Below are 27099 nucleotides of genomic sequence, written 5' to 3' on the forward strand. Positions count from 1 at the left end.
TTGTTTTTCTTTAAAAGTGCCTCCAATGGGGTTTATACAGGGCGGGGAAGAGGGGAAGACATGAAATCATGTCTTTAACATTTGTGAGTTTATTGAGTATTTTTTTCTTTTAACTCTATTTTTACACAATTTCAGATTTCCCTTCAACCCCATTCCTCAAATGCTAAACATTTACATTTACTTCTCTCCCTCCCGCTCTAGGTGGGGGTACGGAGAAAGCGGTGAGGACCCAATCATGGAAGGCTGGCGCCTCCGAGACTCGCAAGTCAAAGATTGCGCCCAGGTGACCCCAACCAGCAGCAGCACCTACAACCGCTTCGTGAACGCCGGAAGCGCGGGGCGAGGACAGAAGACGTCACTGCCGGGCGCCGCACCCCTGACGCGAGCGGGTGCGCCGGCGGCCGAGACTACGCTTCCCAGGAGGCAGCGCGGCGGCAGTCACTTCCGGCCGGCTGTGCCGGCCCCGGAAGCGGCAGCGGGGGCGCCGGGCGAATCCGGCGGCGACAGGTCGGAGGTTGGCAGCCAGCCGGGAGCATGCAGTGCGGCCCGCGACCCGCGGCGCGCGGCGCTTTCGTTCCCCCGCGGCGCTGGCGGCGGCGCGCGGCGGCTCTCGCGTGAGCGGCGGCGGCCGGAGCGTCCCCGAGGGCGCCGGGCGGGCGGGGGCCCGCGGCAGCGCGGCGGGCCGGGGTCGGCGCCTCCCTGAGCCGGGCGGGGGGCGGCGGCACCATGTGGAGCGGCCGCAGCTCCTTCACGAGCCTGGTGGTGGGCGTGTTCGTGGTGTATGTGGTGCACACCTGCTGGGTCATGTACGGCATCGTGTACACCCGCCCGTGCGCCGACGACGGCCACTGCATCCAGCCCTACCTGGCGCGGAGGCCCAAGCTGCAGGTGAGCGCCGGGCGGGGCCTGCGAGCCGCCCGCGGTTCCCGGGGACCCTCGGCGCCCTTCGTCGCCTGACGCCCGAGCTTGGTCCCCTCGGGCTCTCCTCGGGGCCTCTGTTTCGTGAGCTGTGACGCTTGGCCTGGGCTGGGACTTTCCTCCCCTAAGCCGTGACCCCTGAACTGGGCCGGGGCACCCCTTGCCTCAGCCTGAGCCATGAACCCGGAACTGGGTTAGAGCAACCCCCTACTGAGCCATAAGCCTGGGACTGGGACTCCACTCCCCTGAGCCATGACCAGAGGGCTGGATTAGGGCTCCCATCTCCGGAGCAGGGACCCCAGGACTGGGATGAGGGCTCTCCTCTGCAGACCTCATTTCTTAAAGGTTGTGTTTGAATCATGACCCGGCACAGGCTCCAGGTGCTACCCTTGTCCTATGCGTCGGAATCGACTCGACGGCACTGGGTTTGGTTTTGGGTCTGGTTCTGGTTCTCGGGAGCAGACACCTTGGGCTGGTCTGGGCTGGGGGACTCTCCTCCTGAGCTGTGACCACCTGGCTAGGCTGGGGCCCTCCTCCCCTTAGCTGTGACTCCATGGCTGGATTAGGGCTCCCTTCAAGAGAGCAAGGACCCCAGGACTGTGGTGAGGGCTCTCCTCTGCAAACCTCATTTCTTAAAAGCTGTGTTTGAATCATGACCCGTCAAGGGCTCCAGGTGCTACCCCTTGTCACCCCGACCAGGAGGCCCCCTAGACAGTTCACCCTGTGCCCCTGTTAGCTACAGACTTCAGCAGATCTAATCATCATCTGCTTTCCCTTTGGGAGTTGAAAGGAAACCATTTCCCATTTACTTGGTGGTCATTTTGTCCTCTGGGGTAGCCCTTTGGTATGTGCCTTCTGCCAGGGGCCTTGCAGAACTGACTCCCTTTACGTCCCTTTGTAGCTGAGTGTGTATACCACCACACGGTCCAACCTCGGTGCTGAGAACAACATCGACCTGGTGTTAAATGTGGAAGACTTTGATGTGGAGTCCAAATTTGAAAGGTATGGTTATGAGTCAAAGTGCCAATGATAGAAGCAGTGTTACTAGTGTTTAGATGAAGAACCCTTGAGAAATGTTGTTTACATGTTCAGGATAAGGGTACTGTTCTCTTGTAAATGGTAGCATATTTTATTTAACTAGAGACCTGTGTGTGATGTGTAAACAATCAAACTTTTGTTTTACTTCCAAGTAGCAGACTATGAATTTGTCATTTAGGAAATGGCTGTAACTAGAATATACTGTTCAAGCTTGAAAAAAGCCTGTTGCCATCCAGTCGATTCCAACTCATACTGACCCTATAAGACAGAGTAGAACTGCCCCATAGGATTTCCAAGGAGCAGCTGGAGGATTTGAACTGCTGAGCTTTTGGTGAGCAGCCGAGCTCTTAACCACTGTGCCACCAGGGCTCCTTTCAGAAGTGGAGGATTTGATCGCAGCGTGACAAACAGCAGCCGGAGAGTTTTAAAAGAGCAGGCATCGTGGTGGGGATGACCTGGGAGAGAACAGGTAGCTTCTGGTACTCGTAACAGTGAGGAAGTTGTTTCTCCTTAGTGGATGTAGTTTGCTTAAGTTACCTGTAAGGGAAGAGAGATGGGGGATGGAGGGAAGGATATTGACAGAAAATCATAATCGAGTGAAATGTGACGTTAGAGCAGGTCAGACAATATAGAATACATGTAAGTATGTAGCATAACTTTTTAAAGTAATGTTTAACATGGTCCAACTACAAAGCAGTCAACAAGTAATTAAAAAAATGATTTGCTTTTCAAGATTTTACCTTCTCTATATTATCTGGGAGGTATCAGAAAAGGCAGTAATTACAATATGTGATATTGTGCCTGGAGTAAATGTACTCCATCAGCTGGCCCCTGTTGGGTACCAGAGAGGCAGCACGGGGGTGGGGGAAGCACACAGGCTTAACACTGACCAGGCCCAGGGGCCAGTTTCTGCTTGGCCATCTTAGCTCTGTGACCTGGAACAAGTAGCTGACCTCTCTGAGCTTCCAGGAAACGGAGGCTGTTTCAGCTTTTTGGTATAGCTGTCCACACTTTTAGAAAATGTTCAGTTTAATTTCACAGACCTGAGCACTGCCTCGTCTATGCCAGGCACTGAACTAGTTACCAAGGAGAGATAAGGAGGTTTTTGTTTCTTCTGGCTGTATCTTGCTGAGACAAGAGGGAAAGAGTAGAAGGAGCGCTCCTGATACCATCTTCCTTCAGTGGTCTCTCTTCACAGTAGCAGGAATGCTACTGTACAGCACAGGCCACAGGTGCCACCGCCACGCTCTACAAACGCTGCGTGTGGAGAGCGAGGAGGGCTGCCCAGATACTCGGGGTAGAGAGACAGTGTTTCTGTTTGATGCTGAGGAGTCATGTATTTCCTTTTGTCTCTCATGATAGCAGCAATTACTTGGAACTTTGGCCTTAACATTTTTTAAAAAGGGAGGAGGAAGACCTGATACAATCATTAATAGGTGGAATGTGTTGCTTTTCTGCGGGGATCTAGCACAGAGCTGGTGCATGGACTGTCCGTTCGTGATCTGAGGCCGGAGGGCAGCACTGGCCTGCCGGGCCTCTGCTCGGTTTGACCCTGTGATGCTCACACAGGCAGGAGTCATCTGAGACCTGGAAGTCTATCTGTTTTTTTTTAACCAGCAAAACACCAAAAACCTACCCTCACTATTTCTGAGCATTTCCACTAGTGTAAAAGCAGGGCCCAGAGGTTGTGGCTTTACTGCACCAGATGTCTGGGTCTGAGCTTTGTCTCTGTGCATCTTCAATTGTGTGACTTAGTGTGCCATAGAAACCACCTGCCCCGTGAACACAATGTTAGTACTTCAGGAAGTCATAGGCAGGTGAGTTTCATTCTTAGTACTTCTGAGCTAAACTTGGTTGGTTTGAAACAGCATTGGGTGTAAACCATTTGCATGGTTTCTGTTGTCTGCTCCGATTAGACTGTAATATGTATGTGGCTGACATTGTAATTCGTGTGGTTTTAGGACAGTTAATGTTTCTGTACCAAAGAAAACAAGGAATAATGGGACACTGTATGCCTACATCTTCCTCCATCATGCTGGGATTCTGCCTTGGCACGATGGGAAGCAGGTGCACCTAGTAAGTCCTCTCACCACCTACATGGTCCCCAAACCCGAAGAGATCAATCTCCTCACCGGGGAATCTGCTACGCAGGTGAGTGCCTCAGGTAGATTCCTGACCAGAGTGAAGTTTCTTTGCTTGCACTTTAAGTGTACATGTGTGTCTGTGAGTGCATCACCCAGTTCCGGGCCGTTGGGACTTTATTGGGAAGTAAAGCATTTGAATGTTATTGGCATAGATGTTTACCTTTCAGTTAACTAGTTTCAGTGTCTTTACAGGTAATTTTTGTGTCAAATTAGTAACTTCAGCAGTGACGTGCAGTTGAGGAAATCAACTAGTGTTCTTTACCACATTCATTCTCACCCCCACAGTCGCTCCCTACCCCAGGGGAGCGCTGTGGGTGCTCGGGGCAGCTCTGTCTGTGCAGGTCACCTACTTCTTCTCGTCAGAGTTGTCTCTTAGAGTTGGTGGGCTCACAGTGAGTTATGTAGAGGGCTGGACAGTTCTTGAATGTTTACCCTGAGAATAGAATTTCAAATTATGAAAAAGCTGTATGTACAAAGCAAAACTGGAAATCACGTAAGTGATTTTTATGGGGCCATGGGTCAGAGAAGGGAATTGCGGTGTTCACATCCTGAGAATTATTGTAGCTGAGTTGTACCTACTGAGTTGTCAGTAGGAGATCGTTAAAACGAGACCATTTCACAGATACCATAACTAGATCTAAAATAAACTAGGGTGTTCTTTTTTGGATTTAATTTTATTGAGAGTCGGTGCCCAGGCATTGACTCATTTCCTTATAGACAACGTACTTGGTTTAGAAGCAGTCTTCCCGGTGACGTTACAAATCACAGTGGTGTTTTAAGTCCAGACTTGTGAAGTCACTAAACGTCACAGAGCTCTTGGGCCCCGTCAGGATTCCTGAGAAGTGGGCCTGCTTCGGGGGAGGATTCGGAAAAGGGACTCTGTGACAGGAACAGCACCACTTCTATTTCCTGTGCAGAGAAGGAAATGACGGGTGTGTGTGGTAAGAGTCTGGGGGTAACTGGCAGCCACAGGGCTGCCTGTGTCACCACCCCCCCGCCCCCTTTCCCTAGTTAATGCTGGTCAGGGCACTCAGCCTGGTCCACAGTAAAGGTGCTGACCTGCTGCCCTTTCATACGGTTTCTGTATTGTTCCTAATAAGTCATTCACTTCATATGACAGCAAATCGAAGCTGAAAAGAAGCAGACCAATGCCTTGGATGAGCCCGTTTCTCACTGGCGGCCACGGCTGACGCTGAACGTGATGGTGGATGACTTTGTCTTTGACGGGTCCTCTCTCCCTGCTGATGTGCATCGATACATGAAGATGTAAGTGTCGCCTGTCATGGGCCATGACCGACCAGCACTGTGGAAACGAGATTCTGGAGAAAGGGTTGGCTGCCAAGCCTCAAGCATCATTGCAATAATTCCCTGAACTGATAGCACAGGGAGGTGACCCCTCCCCTGGATCGGAGCGGGAAGCCAGCTGGAATTACACCTGGCCAAAAGTCAGAGGTGGTTGGGTCACATCTGTATCAGTCATTTGGAACTGTGGTTCAGGTTCTAAGGCAGAGGGCCGAAGGCGGGTGCACAGAGTGCTCACAGCTCTTTTCCCCCCTGCCTCTGTTTGAAACCTCTTCTTGGCAGGTGACCTAGTAAAGATTGCCACCAAAGAATTGGGAGGGGAAAGAGAATGAAATTTGAAACTGATAAACTTTACCCTTTGCTCTTGGTAAAAGTTTCCATGGCGGTGAAAATGGAAAGTACTGAGTAGATCATAGTTTTGCAAACTTGAATCACTTCAGACCCCGCTTGTGCAAACAGTTCTGTGTATGAGCATGATGTTTTCTTTTTGAACTTGACTCATTTAAATGTACTTAAAAGTTTATCTTTAGATCATGACTTTAGTATCACTTGTCATCGTTTAAAATAACTATTAAGATTAAAACGTTTGACCAGCTTAAATTACCCTTTGTTTTCCATACTTGTGGGGTAGCCTTAGGCTGAATTATATTCGTGGGTCTCTCCTGATGATCTGCCTAAAGTAAGTGAGCCGGAGACTCGCCATCCTTGCGTTTAAGGAACGTTCTGTTTATATTTCTTCTGAGACTGATTTGTTTGTTCTTCTGGCAGTACAAGTTTATTCAATGTCCTTGCCAGCACTACAGCTCAAATGCGTCGGTTCTTTTTCTGTCTTCCTTTTTCATTGTCCAGCTTTTGCATGCCTATGAGATGACTGAAAAGACCATGGCTTGAGTCAGGCACACTTTAGTCCTCAAGGTGACATCTTTGACTTTGAACACTTTAAAGAGGTCTTTTGCAGCAGATTTGCCCAACACAATATGTCATTTGATTTCTTGACTGCCATTTCCACAGGTGATCATTCCATATTGGTACACAAATAGGTTCCTTGTTTATTTTTATGTTTGTTTTTAACAGCCTTAATGATTTTCCATTGTAAAACTGTCTCACAGTTGATTTACCCTCTCACCTCCTCGTGGCCATTTAGGTTATTCCTGTATCTTTTGCTGCAGCTGTTCTAGCGAACGAGGGATGTTTCTGACCAGGGTGTGTTATTAGATTCTCCTTCCTCAGTATGGAAAGGTTATGACTGGGATGATTGTGACTGAGAGGCAATTCAAGATAATGATGGGGGTGGGGGGGGCGGGGCGGATTTCTCCTAGGTGAAGCCATCCCCTTGGGGACATTTGTTCATCCAAGGTAACAGTATTCATATTGACTTAAATTGTTTAATACCATAGGATCCAGTTAGGAAAGACTGTCCACTACCTCCCCATCCTGTTCATCGATCAGCTGAGCAACCGAGTGAAGGATTTGATGGTAAGTGAGTCTCCCATTTTAGGTCATTTTAAAATACTGTGGTCTGCAGTGTATCAGTGATAATATTGACTTGGGTGTGTGGCCTTTGCCTTTGTCCTGGCATGAATGATTCGTATGATTGTTTCTAAAATTTAGTACATGTCTTTTCCATAGGGTGGAACGTGCTGCTTTTAGAATGTGAGAGGGCTGTGCTGGGTGGGCTATTGGAGGACCTCGTTGTGGTCTAGCTTGACCAGCCACTAACCCCCTCCCCCGTCAGCCTCAGCATCCTCGGGGATAAAATGTACCTGAAAAATACTTTATTATTTGGGCAGCTGGACACAGAGATCTCACGGAAGGGGCAGTGTACTGTTAGAAACAGCTTATGAATATTTATCTGATTTAATCTTCCATCCCTGGACAAAAGGCACAGATTAATTCAGCAATATCTTGAGCAAGTGTCTGCTTCCCCCCAGGGGCCAGAATAGAGTCACTGGCCCTGCCCGAAGCATGCAGAGTGCAGCGCTGGAGCCTGGCAGGCCCGTGACTCCTGAGTGTGGCCCCTGGGCGTGGCCGGGATGTGCTGGGGACGGAGGGCACCATTCCTGGCTCACAGCTGCAGCCCTGCTATAGGCTCTGCTGTTCTTGTTTCTGCAGTGGTGCAACAGCCCCAGCTCTCCCCAGGGTTGTTGGAGGGTAAATGAAATGAGTAGTAATGATAATACTGGTTAACATATAGTAATCACTTATACGTGTACTAGTCTGTGGCCACACCACTGTGAATGCACCAGATCACATCTGATCTTGGAAGCTAAGCAGGGTCGGGTGTGGTTAATACTTGGATTGGAGACCACCTCAGAATACCAGGTGCTGTAGGCTTTTTGGAAACCCTGCTGGCATAGTTGTTAAGAGCTACGGCCGCCAACCAAGAGGTTGGCACTTTGAATCCACCAGCCACTCCTTGGAAACCCTGTGGGTAGTTCTGCTCTGTCTATGGGTTCACTATGAGTCCAAATCAACTCAATAGCAGTGGGTTTTTTTGTTTTTTCCTATACTAAGTACCTTACAAACATTTTTTGAAAGTCCTGCTACCGGTCCTGTGGTGTCATGGTGTCATTATTGCCCTTTTTTGACAAGTGTGATTGTTCAGGTTTTGTTGTTGATGGTAGCTGCCTTCAAGTCTGCCCCGACTCACGGTGACCCCCGTGCACAGTAGAACAAAATAGGCCTGGTCCTGTGGGATGCCCATGATCAGTTGTGGATTGGACCGTTGTGATCCATAGGGTTTTCACTGGCTGATTTTTGGAGGCCTCCAGGCCTTTCTTCCTAATCTTTCTTAGTCTAGAAATGCCACTGAAACCTGTTCAGCATCATAACAACATACAAGCCTCTTCTGACAGACGTTGCCGTGCATGAGGTACGGAGGCCCAGAGTCGAGCCTGGGTCTCCCTTGTAGAGAGCAAGAATTGTTCTCCTCAGCCACCACCACCCCCGTTCAGGCTGTAGCTCTTTCAGGAAAGGTGCAGCCTCTCCTGTGAGCTCGAGCTCAGCTCCTGCCCTGCAGCTCGGCACATTGCACACAGCAGGTTCTTAGCAAATGCCGGCTGATGAGCACATCTCCTGGCCATGCAGGGCTCGCCGTTGGTGCCAGGAGTGACACCAGGAAGAACTGGCAGAGGAATGATGAGCTCAAAGGGGGCTATGGGCCTGAAGAGACGCGTAGGGTTCAGGGAAGTGGGGAGGAGGAGGGAGAGTGTTTCCTTTAGGAGAAAAGCTATGAGTGTTTATGGAGGTGACTGACATCTGCCCCTCTGAGGTGACACTGAGTGCCTGGGGGTGGGAAGGAAATGCCCTCTGAGGTCTGACTGTGAAGGGCCTGGAACGTAAACGTGACCCATGAGCAGACTTTCTGTGAGCCAGGCAGAGCCGTGGTGAAGCCCCTGAGGTGGTGACCGCCGTCTGTCAAACTCTCAGGGTGAGGGCTGTTGAGGGTGACCGCAGGGGACACGTGCTGTCCCCCGAGAGGCTTCAGTGGTGGTTTTAGGACTGGCAGTTGCATTTCCTGATGTTTGTTTTTCTTCACTTGAGGTTATAAACCGCTCGACCACGGAGCTGCCGCTCACGGTGTCCTACGACAAGATCTCACTGGGCAAGCTGCGCTTCTGGATCCACATGCAGGACGCTGTCTACTCCCTGCAGCAGTTTGGTGCGTCCACCGCGTGCCTGGCACGGCCTCCCAGCCTGAGTCGGCTGCTTCAGGGTCGGCTTTATGGGGAACCTTTGTTTAAACCGGACACTGACAGATGAAAGCTGTCCTTTAGTTTCATTTTATTTACTGAGAATTCATCCAGGCCCGACCTGTATTTACTTCTCCACACACTGGAGTGGCCTGTGTATGTCAGTGCAGCATCCTCCACGTGATTCTAATCAAAGAGACCAGTAGGATCTGGCTTCCGTTTTCCTCTTGGAACATATGCTTGGCGATTATCTGAAATTTGTTTTTATTCGGAACGTAATAGTTGGAATGCCACGGTCTTGGTCGAATGGACTTTTGACCAGATTTAAATAATTTTTACATGCTAACGTGTTTTTGTGGTAATAGGTAAAATTGCCTGTTTCACACTACAGTGTGTTTTCTTTTCCCTTTGCAGGGTTTTCAGAGAAAGATGCTGATGAAGTGAAAGGAATTTTTGTAGACACCAACTTGTATTTCCTAGCTTTGACCTTCTTTGTTGCAGCATTTCACGTGAGTGGGTCACGGCCTGTTGTCGGGGAACAGTAGTTGCAGGCCTGGGGAGCATCCTGGGCTCCCAGCTCTCCTCAGCTGAGGTCAGCTTACTTGGGGCGGTTAGTGTGGTGCCGCTCGGCCATGTGGTTTCTTGGTGTCCCTTCTAGCTCTTCAGTAGCCAGTGGCCCTGAAACTGTGGCCTTCCTCCTCTGCTTTCTCCTAACCCAGACCAGGGAGGCGTGACAGTGTGGACCCAGGAACACTGTGCCACAACCTGCATGCCTTGTGCTTTGTCTGCTGGTTGGGAAGATGTGTGGAACTAGTATTAAAGCCAGTGCTGAGTGCCTTTGCATGTGGCCACCAGTCACAGTGCTACTGTTGTGTGCCGTTGAGTTAGTTCTCACTAAGCGACCCTATAGACAGAACAGAACTGCCCGGATAGGGTTTCCTGTAAAGGCTCTGATCTTTACAGGAGCAGATTGCTTGGTCTTTTTTCTTATGACGAGACTGGTGGGTTTGAACTGCTGATGTTTCAGTTAGCAGCCAAGCACGTAACCACTGCGCTTCCAGGGCTCCTTACCAAGCTACAGCTTTCCAGAACTGTCCTGGGAAGTTAAACGATGTTTTTTATTAAAAGGCCAGTGTCGATGAGAACTAGCTCATGCATTTGTTAAGGTAGTGAGGGTGAAGCTGTCCATGCTGAGGAAGCAGTGGCCCCAGGGAGCAGGTCTTTGTGCTTCAGCAGAAGCCGAGCACCCAGCCATTTGATCTCCCAGAGCAGTGCAAGCTTGAGGGGAATTCACAGTGGGAAAAGAAGGCATCCAGCGTTCCTGTGGGCGTTTTCCCTACGTGCTGAGTCAAAAGTGCTTATTTTAAAAAGTGCCCCTGCTAAAATACACCTCTGAACACCATCATTCTGATGTGGGCAGAAAAGCCCAGCTGAAGGGTCTGGCAGGTTCTGGGATGTCCTTGGGATTTGGGTTCAGGCTACATTTCATTTGGGGAACACAGGCGAGAGAACCAACCCGAGACGTAAACTGCGGGCCTGTTTGTTATTTCCAGCTCCTCTTTGATTTCCTGGCATTTAAAAACGACATCAGTTTCTGGAAGAAAAAGAAGAGCATGATTGGAATGTCCACCAAAGCAGGTAGGTACTGTTGGCTGTTACTATTAGTGCCAAACTCCGGAGATTTTTAGCTGTACCGGGTAGCCAGCCTGTGCATTGGGTCACAGGAAAGCTTAGGAGGAAGTCGAGGAACCCTGAGGTGGGTGCCAGGAAGCTGTCCTCCAAATGCTCTTTGATCCTTTGCATCAACAGCACCTACTGGGAGGGCCTCCTGGTGGAGGGAGGCTCCGTTGCTGGAGACAGGTGGCCTGAGGTGGAATTCCAACCCCACTGACCTTGTGTCCTGGACATTTATTTAGGATTCTAAAACTATCTCCATAAAATGGAAGTGATAATTTTTTGTCATAGTGCATTTTAAAGAATCAAAGGAAATAACATAAAAGGCATTGTGTGTGTATGTTACTGCATGCGTCGTGGCATTCTTCCAGAAACACCTGGGTGTCCACGGGGCCACTGTCCTAGGCACCAGGGCCGCAGCAGCCAACCCTCAGAGCCTAGGCCACATCTGCATGGTGGGGGAGGCAGATCAGACACCAGCAGGCAGTACCTGTTGTGTGTGGGAAGGTGAAGCTGAGCAAGGTCTACCAAAGAGTGAATGGCACCCCTTTAGGGCGGTCAGGAAGGCGTCTCCAGAGAAAGGGATATGGGGGTCACATCGAGACCTGGGGACCCATGTTCCCGGCAAAGGGAGACTGGCCACGGGGGCCAGACCATTCTGCATCCGTGAAAGGAGTCGTGAGTCCCTCCACCCCCTGCCGAGGCTCCCTGGGACTTTGCTGCACGTGTCCTGTGGTGCTCCGTGTTCCCGCTCAGTGAGCACACCACGTGCGCTGCTCAGGTCTTGTACGGAGTGCAGCTACAGCAGCAGCGATGGTGGCAGAGAGGCACGAATACGCTAGAGGGTGGGTTTTTAAATTACACCTTTTTTGAAAGAAATAGACATTTACCGTAGAAGTGGTGTGAGTGCAGAAAGATTACAGGGAAAACAAAAATCATTCTAACCCCATAGTCAAGAATGATTTTTCTCGGTGTTTTTTCTTATGCGCATTTATCTGTGTACAAATATTTACAAAGATAAGTTACACACGTGTTTATGTAAGTACAGTGTTACCATGTGTATGAGTTTCCTAGGGCTGTTGTAACAGTACCACAAACTGGGTGGCTTAAAATAACAGTTCTGGGGGCTGGAAGTCCAGGATCAAGGTGTTGGCAGAGTTGATTCCTCCTGGAGGCTATGAGGCAGAGTCCATTCCTTGCCCCTTTCCTGGCTTCCACTGGTTTGCAGCAGTTCTTGGCCTCCTTGACTCCACCTGCGTCCGTCTTCACATGTCTGTGTCTCTCCTCCTCGCGAGAACACGTGCACTCTGCATCAGGGTCCACCCCACTCCAGTATGGCCTCCTCTTAGCTCATTATGACTGCAAAGACCCTATTGCCAAATAAGGTCACGTTTTGAGATTTTGGGAAGACGGGAGTTTGGGGGACACCGGAGGGGGAGGAGGGCTGTATGTGCCTGTGTGTGTTCTCCTAGGGGAGCCTGTGACATAGTGTTGTAGTGCCGGGAGTTTTAGAGCAGGAGGTAGCCTCAGGGATCCTTGGGGTCTTTGCTGCCGTGAGTACTTTATAGCTGGGTTGGGGAGGCGGGGGCCTGAGGCCAAACGCAAGGGCAAGTTAGTTCATGGCGGGCTGAGCTCAGACGGGCTGGTCAGGGGCAGGGTTTGACCTTTGCAGCACAGTATTCCTCCTCTTTTGGGAGATGAGTGCTTCCCTCCCTCACCCCAGGCCCAGCCCCGGTGGAAGCACACGGCGCTTTAGTGGTTCCTTGGTGAGTGTGCATTTCACAGCATACGTCGAAAAAAATGAAAATGGATAAAGTTAGAACCCTAATGAAAGTGGTTCCGTAAAGTATGTGCCCTTTGACTCAAATTGGCTTTTTTCCTGAAGAGTTACAATGTGTTTTGTCTCAAAACATGTTCTCTATAGTCTACTTAGGTTTTTTCTTTCCTTTGTTGAGTGTATTTCATGAGGAAAGGTATTTCTGTGGCTCATTTTGCGTTTTTTTTTTCCTCTTAAAGTTGCCTACCTAGGTTCAAAGTAGTCGCATCTGACTAATGACACTCCGTGTGTGTCAGAGCAGAACTATGCTCGTGAGGCTCTCAGTGGCTGATTTTTCAAAAGCAGATCACCAGGCCTCTCTTCTGAGACGCCTCTGGGTGGACTCGAACCTCTACCCTTTCGGTTAGCAGCTGAGCGCGTTAACTGTCTGCACCACCCTCAGACTCCGTGGGTTTAAAAGCCCTGCTGTTCTCTACACGTCAGCTGTGGCTTGAGTTATAACTTAGCGATGAGTGAGGCACCCGGATGAACTAGGAGACAGAAATGCCAGACTCCAAAATGCAGTGGCTCTTTCCGAGGCTCCCGCGAATTGTGACACGCTACCGTCTTTCCCCCCAGTGCTCTGGCGCTGCTTCAGCACCGTGGTGATATTCCTTTTCCTTCTGGATGAGCAGACCAGTCTACTAGTGCTGATCCCAGCGGGCATCGGAGCAGCCATTGAAGTGAGTGTCCCAGAGAGCCCCAGAGGCCACGGGCAGAGAGCTCACATTTTGTTTGCTGCAGTCTCGGGGACCTCGAGGCATTCACTGAAGCTCTCTGAATCCTAAAATACGAGACCCTTAATTGAAACATGCATGCTTTCACCTGAGGAATAGCCACGCTCTCATCTGAGCAGTTGTGTCCGTGCCGATGGTGCGGGTCTTAAAAGATCATCAGGAAAGGTAGGCAGCTACTATAAAGAGTCAACAAATTGAGAGCAGGAAAAGGTGGTTGTTGATGGGCCTTTTTGTTTCTTATAAGTGTAAGCTGAGTGAGATTGCAGTGGTCAGGCTGGGTGTGTGTAACATGCTTGACAAACCCCCCCTGTGTGCGCTGCACTGGGCACCGTAGCGAAGCACATACAGGACGTGGCTCTGCACTCAGAGCACGTACAGTGTGAGTGGAGATTTGAGACGGTTTCATGACAGTAGTTGAAGTCACTAGGCACCACGTGATGTAGCCCTGGCTGTGGGGGCTCAGAAAAGGGGGAACTCCATGGGACAGGCCAGGCTAGGGGGCAAGCTTGAAGGAGGTAATGGGGTCTGGGAATGAGGAGGCAGAGGGCGGATGAGGGCGGCTGTCTGTGCACTGCCCCTTTGACAGTGAGCAGGCATGGGACACCCTGCATGCTGGGACAGGCAGCGCTTCCTTCAGGCCTGCCAGCGGTGCTGGGGGTGTGCTGTCAGACAAGGACCACAGCTGCAGTGCCTGCCAAGGGAGAGCAGGCGCTAAGTGATGCTGTGGCAGCCTGTGGGTTGAAAGTCACCGTGTGAAAACCGATCTGGAAGGCAGTCATAGTGATGCCAACGTCAGTGATGTGGGCCGGAGCGCGGCCATGAGGACAGTGAGTGAGGCGTGAATCCCAGAGAGAATGAGAACTGGCAGGACTTGGAGCCCGGGGTCAAGGGTCTCATCCTAGTCTTCCCCACGGAGTGGTGGGGAAGGCTGACCTGGAGGCCGGTGGGGGCAAGTGAGTTATCTGAGTGCGCCTGTCTGCAGGAGAGCTGGAAGTGAGAGCGGGCAGGCCTGAGATTCCCAGAGAGATGATTGCACAGTCCACGTGAGCAGATAAGCTCACTGAGCACGCACGTGGAGAGCCAGGGCCCGAGGCCCAGGGCAGTGTCCGAACTGCAGGAGTAGTACAGAAGGCAAGAGTGGTCAGGCTGGGAGCCCGAGGCCCAGGGCAGTGTCTAAACTGCAGGAGTAGTACAGAAGGCAGGAGTGGTCAGGCTGGGGGCCCGAGGCCCAGGGCAGTGTCTAAACTGCAGGAGTAGTACAGAAGGCAACAGTGGCCAGGCTGGGGGGCCTGCCGTGAAGGAACCGGGTCTCACAGTTGGAGTCCTCCATCTCTTGCTCAAGCATTTAATTTTGGCCTGTCTTGAGTCTTGGTGTCTTAGATTCATAATTTTTTCATTTTTTTTTCTTAGCTATGGAAAGTGAAAAAGGCATTGAAAATGACTATTGTTTGGAGAGGTCTCAGGCCTGAATTTCAGGTAAGCTTTTCTGTTAAGATGACTAACCCCATGTCCTCTCCGAAGGGTCTATGACCTTTTCTATCCTGCCTGCATCCATCCTGCCCTTCTCTTCATATGTACAGAGTCTTTATGTGTCACTTTTGCGCTCCTAGTAGGTAATACAGTCACTGAGGGTGGTTGGTAATCTTGTCCGTTTAGCTCATGGCATGCAGAGCAGTGTTTCCTATTAGCGGACGAGTTGATGAAGATACCAGAGGCCTCCGTGGAGAGCTAGAGCAGAGTCTGGCCAGGCCGTGCAGTCGCTCTTTAGTTCTCTTGCTGACGGAGCTCCACTGTAGGGTTCATGTTGGCTTTCTTGTCCCAGCTAGCTCTTCTCTGGTCACTATAGATTCTCCAGGCACACAATCTGTTTTTGACCCCACTCAAAGCGAGAGTTAGCCGTTCTGACAGAACCTGCTGAAAGCTGGTCCCTGTTGTGCATCCAAGCCTTCACTTACCCAACGCTTCTGTAGGTGGAATAATACTATTGAGCAATAAAGCTCAGGCCCAGTTCCCAAAAAGACAGTTCCGGCTTTTAAGGCTGTAGTTGTTCCAGTGACTAAGTGTCGATTGATTTCCTAGGTCGTTAAAGGCTGAGAGTAAGACGTCAGTTTGAGATTTACAGTCATGAAACAGTCTACTTTCTGCGATGTGCGTTCATTGAGTTAGAACCTCGCAACTTCATGGTGTTCCAGGTGTTGCAGTTACTGAGTAGACCAAGGACAGAAAGTTCAGAAAGTACGACATAGTCTATTCAGTTCCAGCAACAGCCCAGTGAATTCACGTGCAGTGGTTTGTAGTGCTGTCTGTAATTCAGAGCAGTGTCAACAATCCATCTGTAGAAAGGAAGTCTTGCCACTGTAGGAAACTAACAGACTTTGGAAAGCCAAGCAGCTCAGGTCAGTAAAACACACACTAGTGGGCCATGATCCTACCCACACGTAACACGTGGTGTGGCTTGGTGGAAACCCAGGTGCCAGAGTGAAGGCTGGATGACCCTGTACGAAAGGGCAGCCAGAATGCTTCCCGCCAGGGTCACTCTGCTGTCCAGGGTAGGAGACATGTTTTGTCCAGCCTGAGAGGTCCTCCGTGGCTCCGTGAAGGGACCGAGGGAAGGTGCTTCCATTGGCGACACGAAGGCTCTGGTGGAGGCTCAAAGGAGGAGAGTCCCTGTGGTTCTGCCTTCATCGGCAGTTCCTGATCGCAGACGGGCACTGGGCAGTTATGTTCGTTAGCTTCGCAGCCGTGCATGAAACCCTTCGTTTCTTCTGTCATAAGTATTACTAGGTCTGTAACATAACTAAGCTGTGTCGTATTCCTTCCTTAAATTAATTAATTAAAATCGTCTTGTTGAATTTTAAAACAGTTTGGCACTTACAGTGAATCGGAAAGGAAAACTGAGGAATACGATACTCAGGTAAGCCTGGGTCATTCAGGGCGGAGTGTGCATGTTATGCAAACAAAGATAGTCTAATATCCTGGGAAATAACATCCTGTTGTTTTTTTTTTTTTTTTACTGTAACTATAAAAAACAACAACGAACAAACCAGTTGCTGTGCTGTTGATTCTGACTCAGGGCGCCCCCAGGTGTGTCAGAGTAGAACTGTCCTCCGTAGGGTTTTCAGTGGCTGATTTTTTTTGTTCCAAGATGCCTCAGGGCGGACTTAAACAGCCAGCCTTTTGGTTAGCAGCTGAGCACTTAGTCTTTTGCACCACCCAGGGACTACTTTAACTGTACAGTGTGGGGGAAAATAATTGCTTCCGTGGCATGGTGACTGGCACTGTCTCGGCAGTGATTCCAAGTGTATGAGCACGTCGAACGTGAATTTCAGGCCTGGGAAAGGGGTAGTGAAAGATTCTCCCTGGTTTTCCAGTCCTTGCCGGTAAACCAGGCTGCGCCATCCATCATGGTTGGGAAGCATTCGTTTTCCCTGTAACAGATTCTCTCCACCCGGGCCGCTCCTCGCAGTGTGTCCACTGTGACGGTCACTGTGCAGGGTCTCACCTTGTGGGCAGGGCTGTGGACCAGCCAGGCTTCACGGTGTGCTGTGCAAAGCACTCTGTTTTGGGGGGGCTGGAATTTTGAGTTGGATTTAATATGGCATTTCCTACAAAGGAATGGTCTGTTTTATAGCCGAGTAGGCATATCGACTCAACAGCACCTTACAGCAACAACAACAAGGCACCAGTATACACTCCAGCGTTTATTGAAATTATGCAGAACTTGACATCAGGATAAAACAGGGATATTAGTGCATCACTTGGAAGGCTGTCTGAATATATGATTCTTGGGGAGTCTCTTTCCAGTTTGTTCATTCATTGATGAGTCGTAGGTTCTGTGTCCTTTTTGTTTGTTTTCCATTGAGATGGGTTCCCTGAAGTACACTTACTTACAGAGTTGTGATGCTTGGAATATTTAACTGGAAATTAATTTTGTTTCCTGCAGGCCATGAAATACCTGTCTTACCTGCTGTACCCTCTCTGCATCGGTGGCGCCGTCTATTCACTCCTAAACATCAAGTATAAAAGGTAGGAGGCTGTGAAGACATAACGCCTGTTATGCTTTTCCTTGGAAGAATATGTTCGGAGTTACTGACCGGCCGGTGAAGTTTAGTGTGTGGGCGTGAAGCAGGCCACACCTCGAGGGGAGGCTGGGCCCGGCGGTGCCGTGCTCCCGCTGCGCCGGTTTCGGTCTTGGCCCTGCCACCTGCGGCTGCCCATCGGGCTTTGGGTAAGGCAGTCTCTGTAATAGCAGTTCGCCGTGGTCGTGAGGATGGTGGGTAGTCAGAGGCGTGGTCTCTGCAGTAGCCCAGCTCTGAGCTGAGGACGCAGTTATGCTAACTGACGACCTTGAGCTCGGCCGAGGTCTACCTCCCTTTGCCTGCTGCTCCCCATGCAGTGAGCATGTGGTCACATCATCCAGCCTGGGTGCTGCAGGCTTTCTCCTACTACAGGACGAGTTTGCAGGGTGGGGTCAGATAGACCTTGAAAAGGGAAAAGGTTGGTAACTAACAGTGCAGCTGCCTTGTTCCAGGGCACCAGCAAGGGAGTGAACTTGGACAGGGACGAGGGTGCAGTGCTGGCAGCATGGTCTCGGTTAAGTCAGGGAGTCCGGCTTTGATGGCTGGGCACATTCAGCTGCTGCTCTGGAGTCTGCTGACCTTGTTGTAGAGAAAGCAGTGCCCTGCAAAGTGGGCTGTCCTGGGGCCGGCCCTTCCTGGTGGCATGGTTGTCTGTCCAGGGTTACCTTGATCCTGCCAGGCCTCCTGGGGGTGCCATTGTGGCAGCGGGCAGAACTAAACGAGGGAGGGCTTGCTCCCCCAGCATTTCACTGGCAGTCCCTGGTGTTTCCCCAGTGTTCAGACACCACCCCTCTTGTTAAACAGGATGTTCTTTGCTTCCCTGGCTGTGCTAGAGTTCTTGGATGTTTATGAAAGGCTTTTCACAAGAGGCTCATTTTTAGTTGGTTTACAACAAATATTATGTGTGAAATTAGGCTTTTTGAAAGGTTAAAATATCTTTTTTTTCCATTTTAGTTGGTATTCCTGGCTGATCAACAGCTTCGTCAACGGTGAGTCGTCTCTCCTTCCCATTTCGGTAGTGGTGTTTACACTTGTGGGTGCCGTTTTTATTGTCCCTGCACCCTGTCACCCAGTGTGAAAGGACCCGCCCGATGAGAGTTGAGGTTTCTTTACTCCCGAAACGCCTCCACGGTGCAGTGGTCTGCCGCTCACACGTGACACCCCGAGCTGCGGACCTGAGCTCCGAGATGCCCGTTCTGGAGGCTGAACTAATGGAGCCCCTGGACTGGTAGCCACAGCGAATCGCGTGTCTTCTTTTCTTCGTGAAAACAGTTACACTTAAGCGTTAGAACAATGCCGTCTTCACGTATGATCACCTGTCAGTTGCCGCTGAGTTGATTCTAACTCTGGCAGCCTCATGTGCAGAACAGAACTGCTCCGGGGGTTTTCAGAGCTGTGGCCTGTCTTCTGAGGTGCCTCTGGGGGGGTTCGAACCCCCAGCCTTCTGGCTAGGAGTCGAGCACTTAACCATTCATGCCACCAGGACACTTTATGATTCCTTAGAGGAAACTGAAAAACCAGAAACCCAGAGTATGTCCTGTGACTGTGGAGACGTTCCAGAACGATGTAGCCAGTCCCCTGTGAGTGAACTCCCGTGGACTCTGGGTCAACCCCAGAGGTCAGGGTTCTTTGTCCTGAGAGGGAGGGTGCCTTTTCCTGTCTTGGAGGGACTTGTTCAGCTGCGTCTGGCTGCTTGTGCATCCCACCTGCTTGTTCATCCCATCTACCCCGCCAGGTTGACCCTAATTAAAGCTTCCATTCTCTTTGGGAAGTGGCCTTACAGACCTAAGGGGCAATGGCACATCCTGCAACTGAGCAGAATACAGCAGCAGAAAGCTGACAGGCTCGTTGATCGTTGTATTCACCGCGGTGGGATTTCAGTGTGACAATCCCCCCGCCGCCGAGTGCTGTCCTCAAGCCAGCCACTGTGGGCTGGAAGCCGAGGCGTCACAAGCTCCCCGTGAGGCCGGCACTCAGCACCCTCTTGTCGTCCAGCAAGAGCTGTGTGATGAATAAAAAGGATTTGCATTCTGAAGTCATTCTTGACTGTTCGTAGTTTACCAGCCAGAAAGCTGCAAGATACAGACACTCGGTCTTTGAACCTGTCTGGACGTTAGATTCTTCCCGCTGCCCAGAAGTAGATAAGTTGTACCGGATGTGTGCCTGGGCCATGTCGTCACGCGTGTTGTCTCTGTTCTCCCTTAGGAGTGTATGCCTTCGGCTTTCTCTTCATGTTACCCCAGCTCTTTGTGAACTACAAGGTGAGCTCAGCATTTCTGTCTCTATTCGGGCACTTGCTCCCTTGTTCTCCTTGGTGACTGATTCTGTGATTGTGTCTTTCCACAAATCACCGGTGGCCTGCGGCCTCACAGATGAAGTCGGTGGCACATCTACCCTGGAAGGCGTTTACCTACAAGGTAAGCGGAGGCGTGTGCTGCTTGGTCTGAGTGCGTGTTCGCGGGGGTCACAGACAGTTGTATTCTCCTTTGTGCTTGGCTGCTGTGGGCGTGCAGGCGGCTCTGACTCACGGCAGCCTCGTGTGTCCGAGTAGAACTGTGTCCATCGGGTTTTCAGTGGGCGATCTGTCAGAAGTGGATCCCCGGGCCTTTCTTGGAGGCACCTCTGGATAGATTGGAACTCCAGCCTTTTGGTTAGCAGCCGAGTTCATTAACTATTCGTACACACAGGGCCTGCTTTTTCTAGAGTGTCTACAATTTACACATTTTACTATTGGGAAAAACATAGCAGGGGAAGGGGTCCTGTGTTCACACCCTGCGAATCCTGGAGGTAACACAAGTGTGCGTTATTAATACTCGTTTTTCTCCCCACCTCATTCCCCCAGTTGAAGGTTCCTTACCAAACCATTGTAGGAAAGAATGTAAAGGTTTGTTTTTTTTCCTAACATAGCACACAAAAAAGTAAGATAAAATGATGGGTCCAGTTACACACTCAGTGTGTGGAAGTCTCCCAGAATCAACCCGATTCTGGTAGTTGTCCAGTGAGGCCTGGGCTCCCACAATGGGAGAAAGAAACTGACTTAAATGTGTTTTTCACTTTTATGAAGTAAAATCTCACGTTCTGAGAAGAAGAAACAGCCATTCTGTTCTGATAACAGGCAGGTGCAGTTACCTGTGTTTCTAGAACAGTCCTCTTTAGCTTCCCTCTGCACGTGGAGAACCAGGGCCCGGCGCTTGGTACAGACGCCCTGAGAGCCAGGCGCAGGCAGACACTCACCCAGAGGGCTGCTGCAGGGTCTGTTCCTTTTTGTGCTCACTGGGTCCAAGTCCAGTGGAGACCAGAGTGTTTCTCCACGTGGTTTTTTCCTGCCTTTTTCATTGCTGCTCTGAGGAGTCTTGTATTGTTCAGCCTGTAAATTAATCTTACTTGTTGTAAAGCAATTTGCTGATTTGTAAGGTTACAGAGTGAGTATGTTGTAGCCATTTCCTTGGGCATTTTCAGTCGGCTCCAGTGGCCCTGTCGTCTGGCTTTGCAGGCTTTCAATACCTTCATTGATGACGTCTTTGCCTTTATCATCACCATGCCCACCTCACACCGGCTGGCGTGCTTCCGGGACGACGTGGTGTTCCTCGTTTACCTTTACCAAAGATGGTGAGTGGGCGCCGTCTACACCCCAGTTGTGACTTGTGCTTTAGGAGTGTGTTGTTGTGGTTAAGTGTGTTTTTGTAAACACCTGCACTTATTACTCATTCGGGGAGAAAGACTGTCTGCCGCTGTTGGTTTTTACGTGACACCTAAAACTAATGCTTCAGTTGCTGATATGACTTGGCAAGAAATTCCAACTATTTATATCATGTTTGTAGTTTAGAAATGTTTATTGCCGTTCGAATTGATTAACCACATGGTAAGTGTGATCTCTCCTTGAAGTGCTTACGTGTTCACGGTAATTGATATTTAGCAAAGCGCAGACAACATGATTGCCTGCCACGGTGCCTCCTACCTCCACACTGGCTTTCAGAGTACCTGACAAGTGAGCATTTGAGAGGCGCATGCTTTGACCTCCAGCTCAGCAGCCTCTGGGCCCTCCTGGGAGAGTCCGCTGCGTAGGTGCGTGTTGATGTCCTTTCCTGTCACAGGGTGGCGTGAGTGTCTTTACTAAAGAGCCAGCTCACCGTGGGCATTTCATCACACCACATAAATACTAGCAGTCAAGGCTCCTCCAAAGATCACGTCTCACAGACGGTTCGTCTCAGAGGCCCCCCCACACTTCTCTGCGCCCTCCCCAGCTGCTGGGCTGTCTTACTGGTACAGGAGAGGAGCCTCACTTTCAGCGGCCCGTTGGGCCTGCCTGTCCTGCGTGAGGGTCAGAGGCTTACCCTCGCTCTGTGGGCCCTGCCCAGGCGATGAAGGCTGGCATGGGCTTCGGAGAAGGGCGTGTTCTGCCACTGGCGTGAGGTAAAGCCTGAGTCCTCCAGAGGAAGTATGGCTCCTCCAGGGCCGGCTGTGAGCACCCTGTGAGGCTCCGCCCTCTCACCAACGCCAGATCTGAGTGCTGGCAGGCAGGCCTGAGGAGCGAGTATTCCAGGGAAGTTCCTGGGGCCGCCGCACCTCACTCTCCAGGGCAAACGGCACCCCTCACTCCATCCTCAGGGCTCCTCAGGCCAGGGCGGGGAGCAAGTGTCCAGAACGTTCCACTCCAGTGAAAGTCACGTGAGGATCTTTCTGTCTGCCTCTATCACTGACAGTCACAGCATGAAGTGGGGTGTGCGGAGCCCTCAGGGCCTTGCCCCCTGGACCAGCTTCTTCCACTACCACACCTTGCATGATGTGAAGTAACTCGGGTTTCAGTGCGTGTCTCTGAGAGACTAGCTGCTTTATCACATACCCGCAGTGCCATTATTACTTGTAAACCACTGGATGACCCCTTCCTGTCATCAGATGGTCAGTATTCTCTCCAGATCTTACTCACATGTTTAGGCTGGCTAGTTGGAATTGGGATCCAGACAAGATCCACACATTGGAAGGGATAGGCCTTTCAAGCCACCTTGAACCTGTGCAGGTTCCATCTCCTCCTCCCCTACCCCTGTGAGTTGTTTGTTGAAGAAACCAGGTTGTTTGTCCTGTAGGGTTTCCAAGTTCTGGGACTGGGCTGCTACAGAGGAAGCCCACTTCCTGGCATGCTCTGTGCTGGTGGTATCAGTGGCCACCGACAGTCCTTGCCCAGATCCGTCCTTTCACTCAGGGTGTTGGCAGTGGCTACTGTGGCGGGAGTCCTTCACTGGGGAGCCCACCTCCCTCACACCCTCCCTTTGGTCAGTACAGTTCACACGGGAAGGCAGGACCAGGCTTCCTCAGTCCGGTCACTTCATTCAGCAGCATTCCAGCTACCTCAGGTCACTGGCCACTTGGAGGCCTCCCGTGGGAGCCGGTAGACTCCGTAGTCTCCTGGTGAACTCTGGATGCTGGTGTCTTTGGGAAGAGTTTGTTTTCACTATCAATCTGTGCGACCCTCATACTGTCCACCTGAGGCCAGCGGGGCCCTCCTCGGGATGGCCCCTGAATGTTCCCCATGACCCCAGGAGTCTGGTGATGCTCTCACTTTCTGTCTGTATAAGGTGTCCAGGCTCTCCTTGCACCCCTCCTGCTCCACACGTGGACACAGCTGTTTTCCCCGGGGCTCTGGGGCTGTGTAGTGGGAAGCAGGTCAGTTTTAAAGCTGAAACCTCTGTGTTTCATTGTTTGGGGGACAGTACAGAGCTCCAAGACGCACGTGCTGGGTCACTTTGCACAAGTTCTGGGACCTTGTCATGCCTCGGCTTCTTTGTAAGTGGGAGCCGGACACCATAGGGACCTCTGGGGGCGTCTATTAAAGAACGGTTTGCAAAGTGCTGAAACTGTACTTGACACATAGAAAAGGTCCTGTGTTAGCTGTTGTCTTGATCATTTGAGTCTTCGTAAACAGTTGTCTACACTTGCCTATAGCGAGAACTCTGAGCCCCACCTCCACCTCTGACACAACTGTCCACGTCCTCTGATTGGCCAGGCTTTCATTTCCCTGAGCGGTGGCAGTGGCCTGACCTTTCAGAATAAAACATCACGGGGGGTGGGGAGAGACAAGCCCCCAAAGTACCCCCTCAGCCTCTTGGAGGCAGTGAAACTCCTGCTGATTCAGTGGTTTGTTTTGTTTTTTTGTGTGTGTGTGTGTTGTGCTTTAAGTGAAAGATTACAAAGCAAGTTGGACTGTCATACAAAAGTTTATAAATACCTTGCCATATACTCCTGATTGTTCTACCCGTAATGAAACAGCACACTCCTTCCCTCCACTCTCTCTTTTTTGTGTCCATTTAGCCAGCTTCTGACCCCCTCTACCCTCCCGTCTCCCCACTAGACAGGAGATGCCAGCAGAGCCTCATGTGCCTGTTAGATCCAAGAAGCTCACTCCAACCAGTATCATTTTCTGTCCCATAGTCCAGTCCAATCCCTGTCTGAAGAGTTGGCTTTGGGAATGGTTCCTGTCTTGGGCTAACAGAAGGTCTGGGGACCATGACCTACGGAGCCATTCTAGTCTCCGTCAGACCATTAAGTCTGGTCTTTTTGAGAGAGTTTGGGGTCTGCATCCCATTGCTCTCCTGCTCCCTCAGGGGTTCTCTGTTGTGCTCCCTGCCAGGGCAGTCATCGGTTGTAGCTGGGCACCATCTAGTTCTTCTGGTCTCAGGATGCTGTAGTCCCTGGTTCATGTGGCCTTTCTGCCTCTTGGGTGGTGACTCAGTTTTTTAATTCCTAATTTGTTTAACATGGTAGAAGATTAGAAGACAAATCAAGAATGTTCCTGTAATTATCTTTAAAGCACAGTAGCATATGGAAGTAACCCTGAGCTGTGTCATTCCAGGCTTTATCCTGTGGATAAGAGCAGAGTAAACGAGTTTGGAGAGTCTTACGAAGAAAAGGCCACATGGAAAGCCCACACAGACTGAACGTCAAAAGACTCTGGAGACGCGCGCTCCTGGACCGCCACTGGCTGTGCGTGTGCAATTTTGATTTTTCGTGAAGCAAAGAACAAGGTTTTGATTGTCAGTGTACTGAGTATTGTTGGAAGCTGGACATTACATCCTCTTTGTTGCCAAAAGCTCTGTGGACGTTTCTCGCAGCTCTCCTGCCTCCCCTTTACGTGAAAGAGCTGTTAGCGCATCCTGTGCCTCACAGCCGCGCAGACAGCTTACCGTCTGTCCTGCTGACAGGGCAGCTCACAGCCGCGCAGACAGCTTACCGTCTGTCCTACTGACAGGGCAGCTGGCTGCTGTGAGGGTGCCGTGCTGGCGTGTGCCGGTGTGTGCGGGTGGCGGGCTTGGCCAGCACTCGCAGGGCCCCAACCCTCTGCAGGTGGCCGAGCCCGGGAGCTCCACCAGCGAGCGTCGTCCAGCAGGCGCCAGGAGGACGTTGGGTTCCCATTTCAAGCTGTTTGTTTTTTTTACCTACTCCTCATGTGAACTTCAGTGCCCACCTACGTTCATTCCATAGGGACTCTCTGGGATCAAATAGCTTTTTGCTCTTTTGTTTTAAAATTTTGATTATTTTAAAGCTTAGTGTATGTATGTTTCTATTTTAAAATAAACTTCTCTGGCTGTAAGATTTTTCTTCACCTGGTAAAATGTGGGAGATATTTCAGACGTGTAACCCTTTTCCTCAAAATTAACATGTTTTAAAAGAATGAAATTTTTTAAATCTCTTCCACGCTTTTAAATCATGAATGTTCTTAAACATTTGTATCTAGTTCTTCCTAAAGTATTCACAAAATATTCCAGAATATTATGCACAGGCGTGGTTTTTCACTTAGGTAGGACTACATTATCATACAGCGAAACCTGTGAGGGGCCAAACCCGACAGGGCTGCCTTGTTTTCCAGGTCTCGCAAGTTTCCCGCCTTTGACAGGGTGCAGTCTTACCGTTTTTCTGTCACTCTCTGTTATGGAAAATATTTGTCTTCCTTTTCTGACAAGTTTCTGCCTTACACAGGTTCTGGCTTCCACAGGTTTTACTGCACAGTCAGGACTGGCCAGATTAATTGTATTTTTGTTTGAGAAATGCCCTAGATTGAAGTAGAGAGATTCAGAGGGAGATGTAGCGTAGGAAAGTGTCTCTTCAAAAACGGTATGGTAGGGCAGGATTCAGTGAGTAACGAAGTTTAATAACGTGTTCAGTGAAAAACTTTCTCAAGTGTGTTTTTAACCAGTGTGTGTGTGCATGAGAGCATGCATGTGAGGGTGTGCATACGTGTGTGTGCATGAGAGTACGCACATATGTGTGTACATGTGAGAGTATGTGTATGTATGTGTGAATGTGTGTGCACGTGAGAGTGTGCACCTGTGAGTGTACCTGTGGTGAGCTGTCGGTGTCCGGCACCATGTCTGCCCTCTCAGCCCACAAAGCCTGGGGGAGACGGGCCTGAGTGTCAGTCTTGTCCCCGCAGCTCAAGCTGAGCTCTCGGTGCTCTCTTCACGCTCCTTGTAGCACCTTGACTTCTCCGGAAGTTGATCGCAGGCACTCGAGTGCCCTTCTGCCTTCCTAGATGGGAATGAAACCACGCAGGGTGCTGGGCCCTCCTTTGGAAGTGAGTCTCTGCATCTCGGGTCTGGGCAGGTCTGCTCTAGATGCAAAACCCCCCTTGTTTCCATGGACTAGACCAGCCACTGCAGAATGGTTATTAAAGCTGAAATTCAACTCTGGAAGTGCTTGTCAATTCACCTTGTCCATTAAGGTGTTGGAAATGTCGCTCGAGGATTTAGAGGAAAAAGTGACTGGTTTCAAGTTGTAATTTTTTTTAGTTTTGTCAATTAAAATGCAAATACAAATCATAGCTTGTCTTACAATCAGTTATTTAGAATAACCACCATCCGCGTAAGGCACCTTTCTCAAACGGCACTTAAAGCATTTTATTTGTAAGGTCACACCACCCAGTAAGTTTTTATCCTCTCCACAGCCCACAACTTGGAAACTGTTTTTCTCTGGGGGGGAACTTGCTTTATCAGATATGTATTGACTTCGACTGTGTAAGCAGAATTCTTCATCGAGCATGTTTTAATATGTCCGTAACTAAAGGCATGTGTTTCCGAAATTCCTTTACAAATAAAGAGACTGATGTTGCTTGAGGGACTTCCTTGGTGTTGGGAGCCGTCCTAAATGTCTGTGCCTCCGTTTTGTTTCTCCTGTGGCCTCACGAGGGATTTGCTGGAGTAGCTCTTAGCTCCCATGACAACAGCATTTTACACAATGTACTTCCTTAAATTGGAAGCCTAGAAAGTGGTAGATTTAGAAGGTTCTCTTCAGAGTCTTCAGTGTCAATGTCAACAATAGTCATTGGTGTCATGTTCTGGGAGTTGGTTCATTTATTTCTCAAGAAGGGTGTTTTAGTTATCTAGTGCTGCTATAACAGAAATATGGCAAGTGGATGGCTTTAACAAAGAGAAATTTGTTCTCACAGTCTAGGAGGCTAGAAGTCTATTTTTGGGGTGCCAGCCCCAGGGAAGGCTCTCTCTGTCTCTGTCGGCTCTGGGGCAAGGTCCTTGTCACGAATATTCCCTTGGACTAGGAGCTTCTCCGTGCAGGACCCCCAAGTCCAGAGGGAACGCTCCGCTCCTGGTGCTGTTTCTTGGTGGTATGAGGTCCCCATGTCTCTCCGCTCACGTCTCTCTTTTATATCTGAAAAGAAATCAGCTTAAGACACAATCTAATCTTGTAAATTGA

General features: G+C 50.2%; 1 protein-coding gene and 1 pseudogene across 1 annotated transcript; both read left to right on the forward strand.

Annotated features, from left to right (window-relative positions):
• Nucleotides 1–696: 696 nt before the first annotated feature.
• On the forward strand, nt 697–25549 carry CLPTM1L (CLPTM1 like). Its single transcript, XM_010588069.3, has 17 exons — nt 697–888; nt 1820–1920; nt 3918–4107; nt 5221–5366; nt 6800–6878; nt 8946–9063; nt 9509–9603; nt 10648–10732; nt 13164–13267; nt 14732–14797; nt 16185–16235; nt 17265–17347; nt 18355–18389; nt 19606–19661; nt 19773–19817; nt 20894–21009; nt 24248–25549. Exons 1-17 carry the CDS (start codon nt 727–729, stop codon nt 24330–24332), a joined length of 1617 nt encoding a protein of 538 aa, XP_010586371.3. The 5' UTR covers nt 697–726; the 3' UTR covers nt 24333–25549.
• Nucleotides 7618–7736, forward strand: LOC111750020 (5S ribosomal RNA; annotated as a pseudogene).
• Nucleotides 25550–27099: the final 1550 nt, after the last annotated feature.

The sequence above is a fragment of the Loxodonta africana genome, chromosome 2, assembly GCF_030014295.1.
Source record: "Loxodonta africana isolate mLoxAfr1 chromosome 2, mLoxAfr1.hap2, whole genome shotgun sequence".
NCBI classification, from domain to species: Eukaryota; Metazoa; Chordata; class Mammalia; order Proboscidea; family Elephantidae; genus Loxodonta; species Loxodonta africana.

Excerpts from the sequence above, each read along its gene's own strand:
- CLPTM1L (XM_010588069.3), top strand. The coding sequence starts at position 727 with ATGTGGAGCGGCCGCAGCTCCTTCACGAGCCTGGTGGTGGGCGTGTTC. Across the intron at positions 4,108-5,220 it reads CCGGGGAATCTGCTACGCAG|CAAATCGAAGCTGAAAAGAA; the intron begins GTGAGTGCCTCA and ends TTCATATGACAG. Across the intron at positions 5,367-6,799 it reads GTGCATCGATACATGAAGAT|GATCCAGTTAGGAAAGACTG; the intron begins GTAAGTGTCGCC and ends TTAATACCATAG.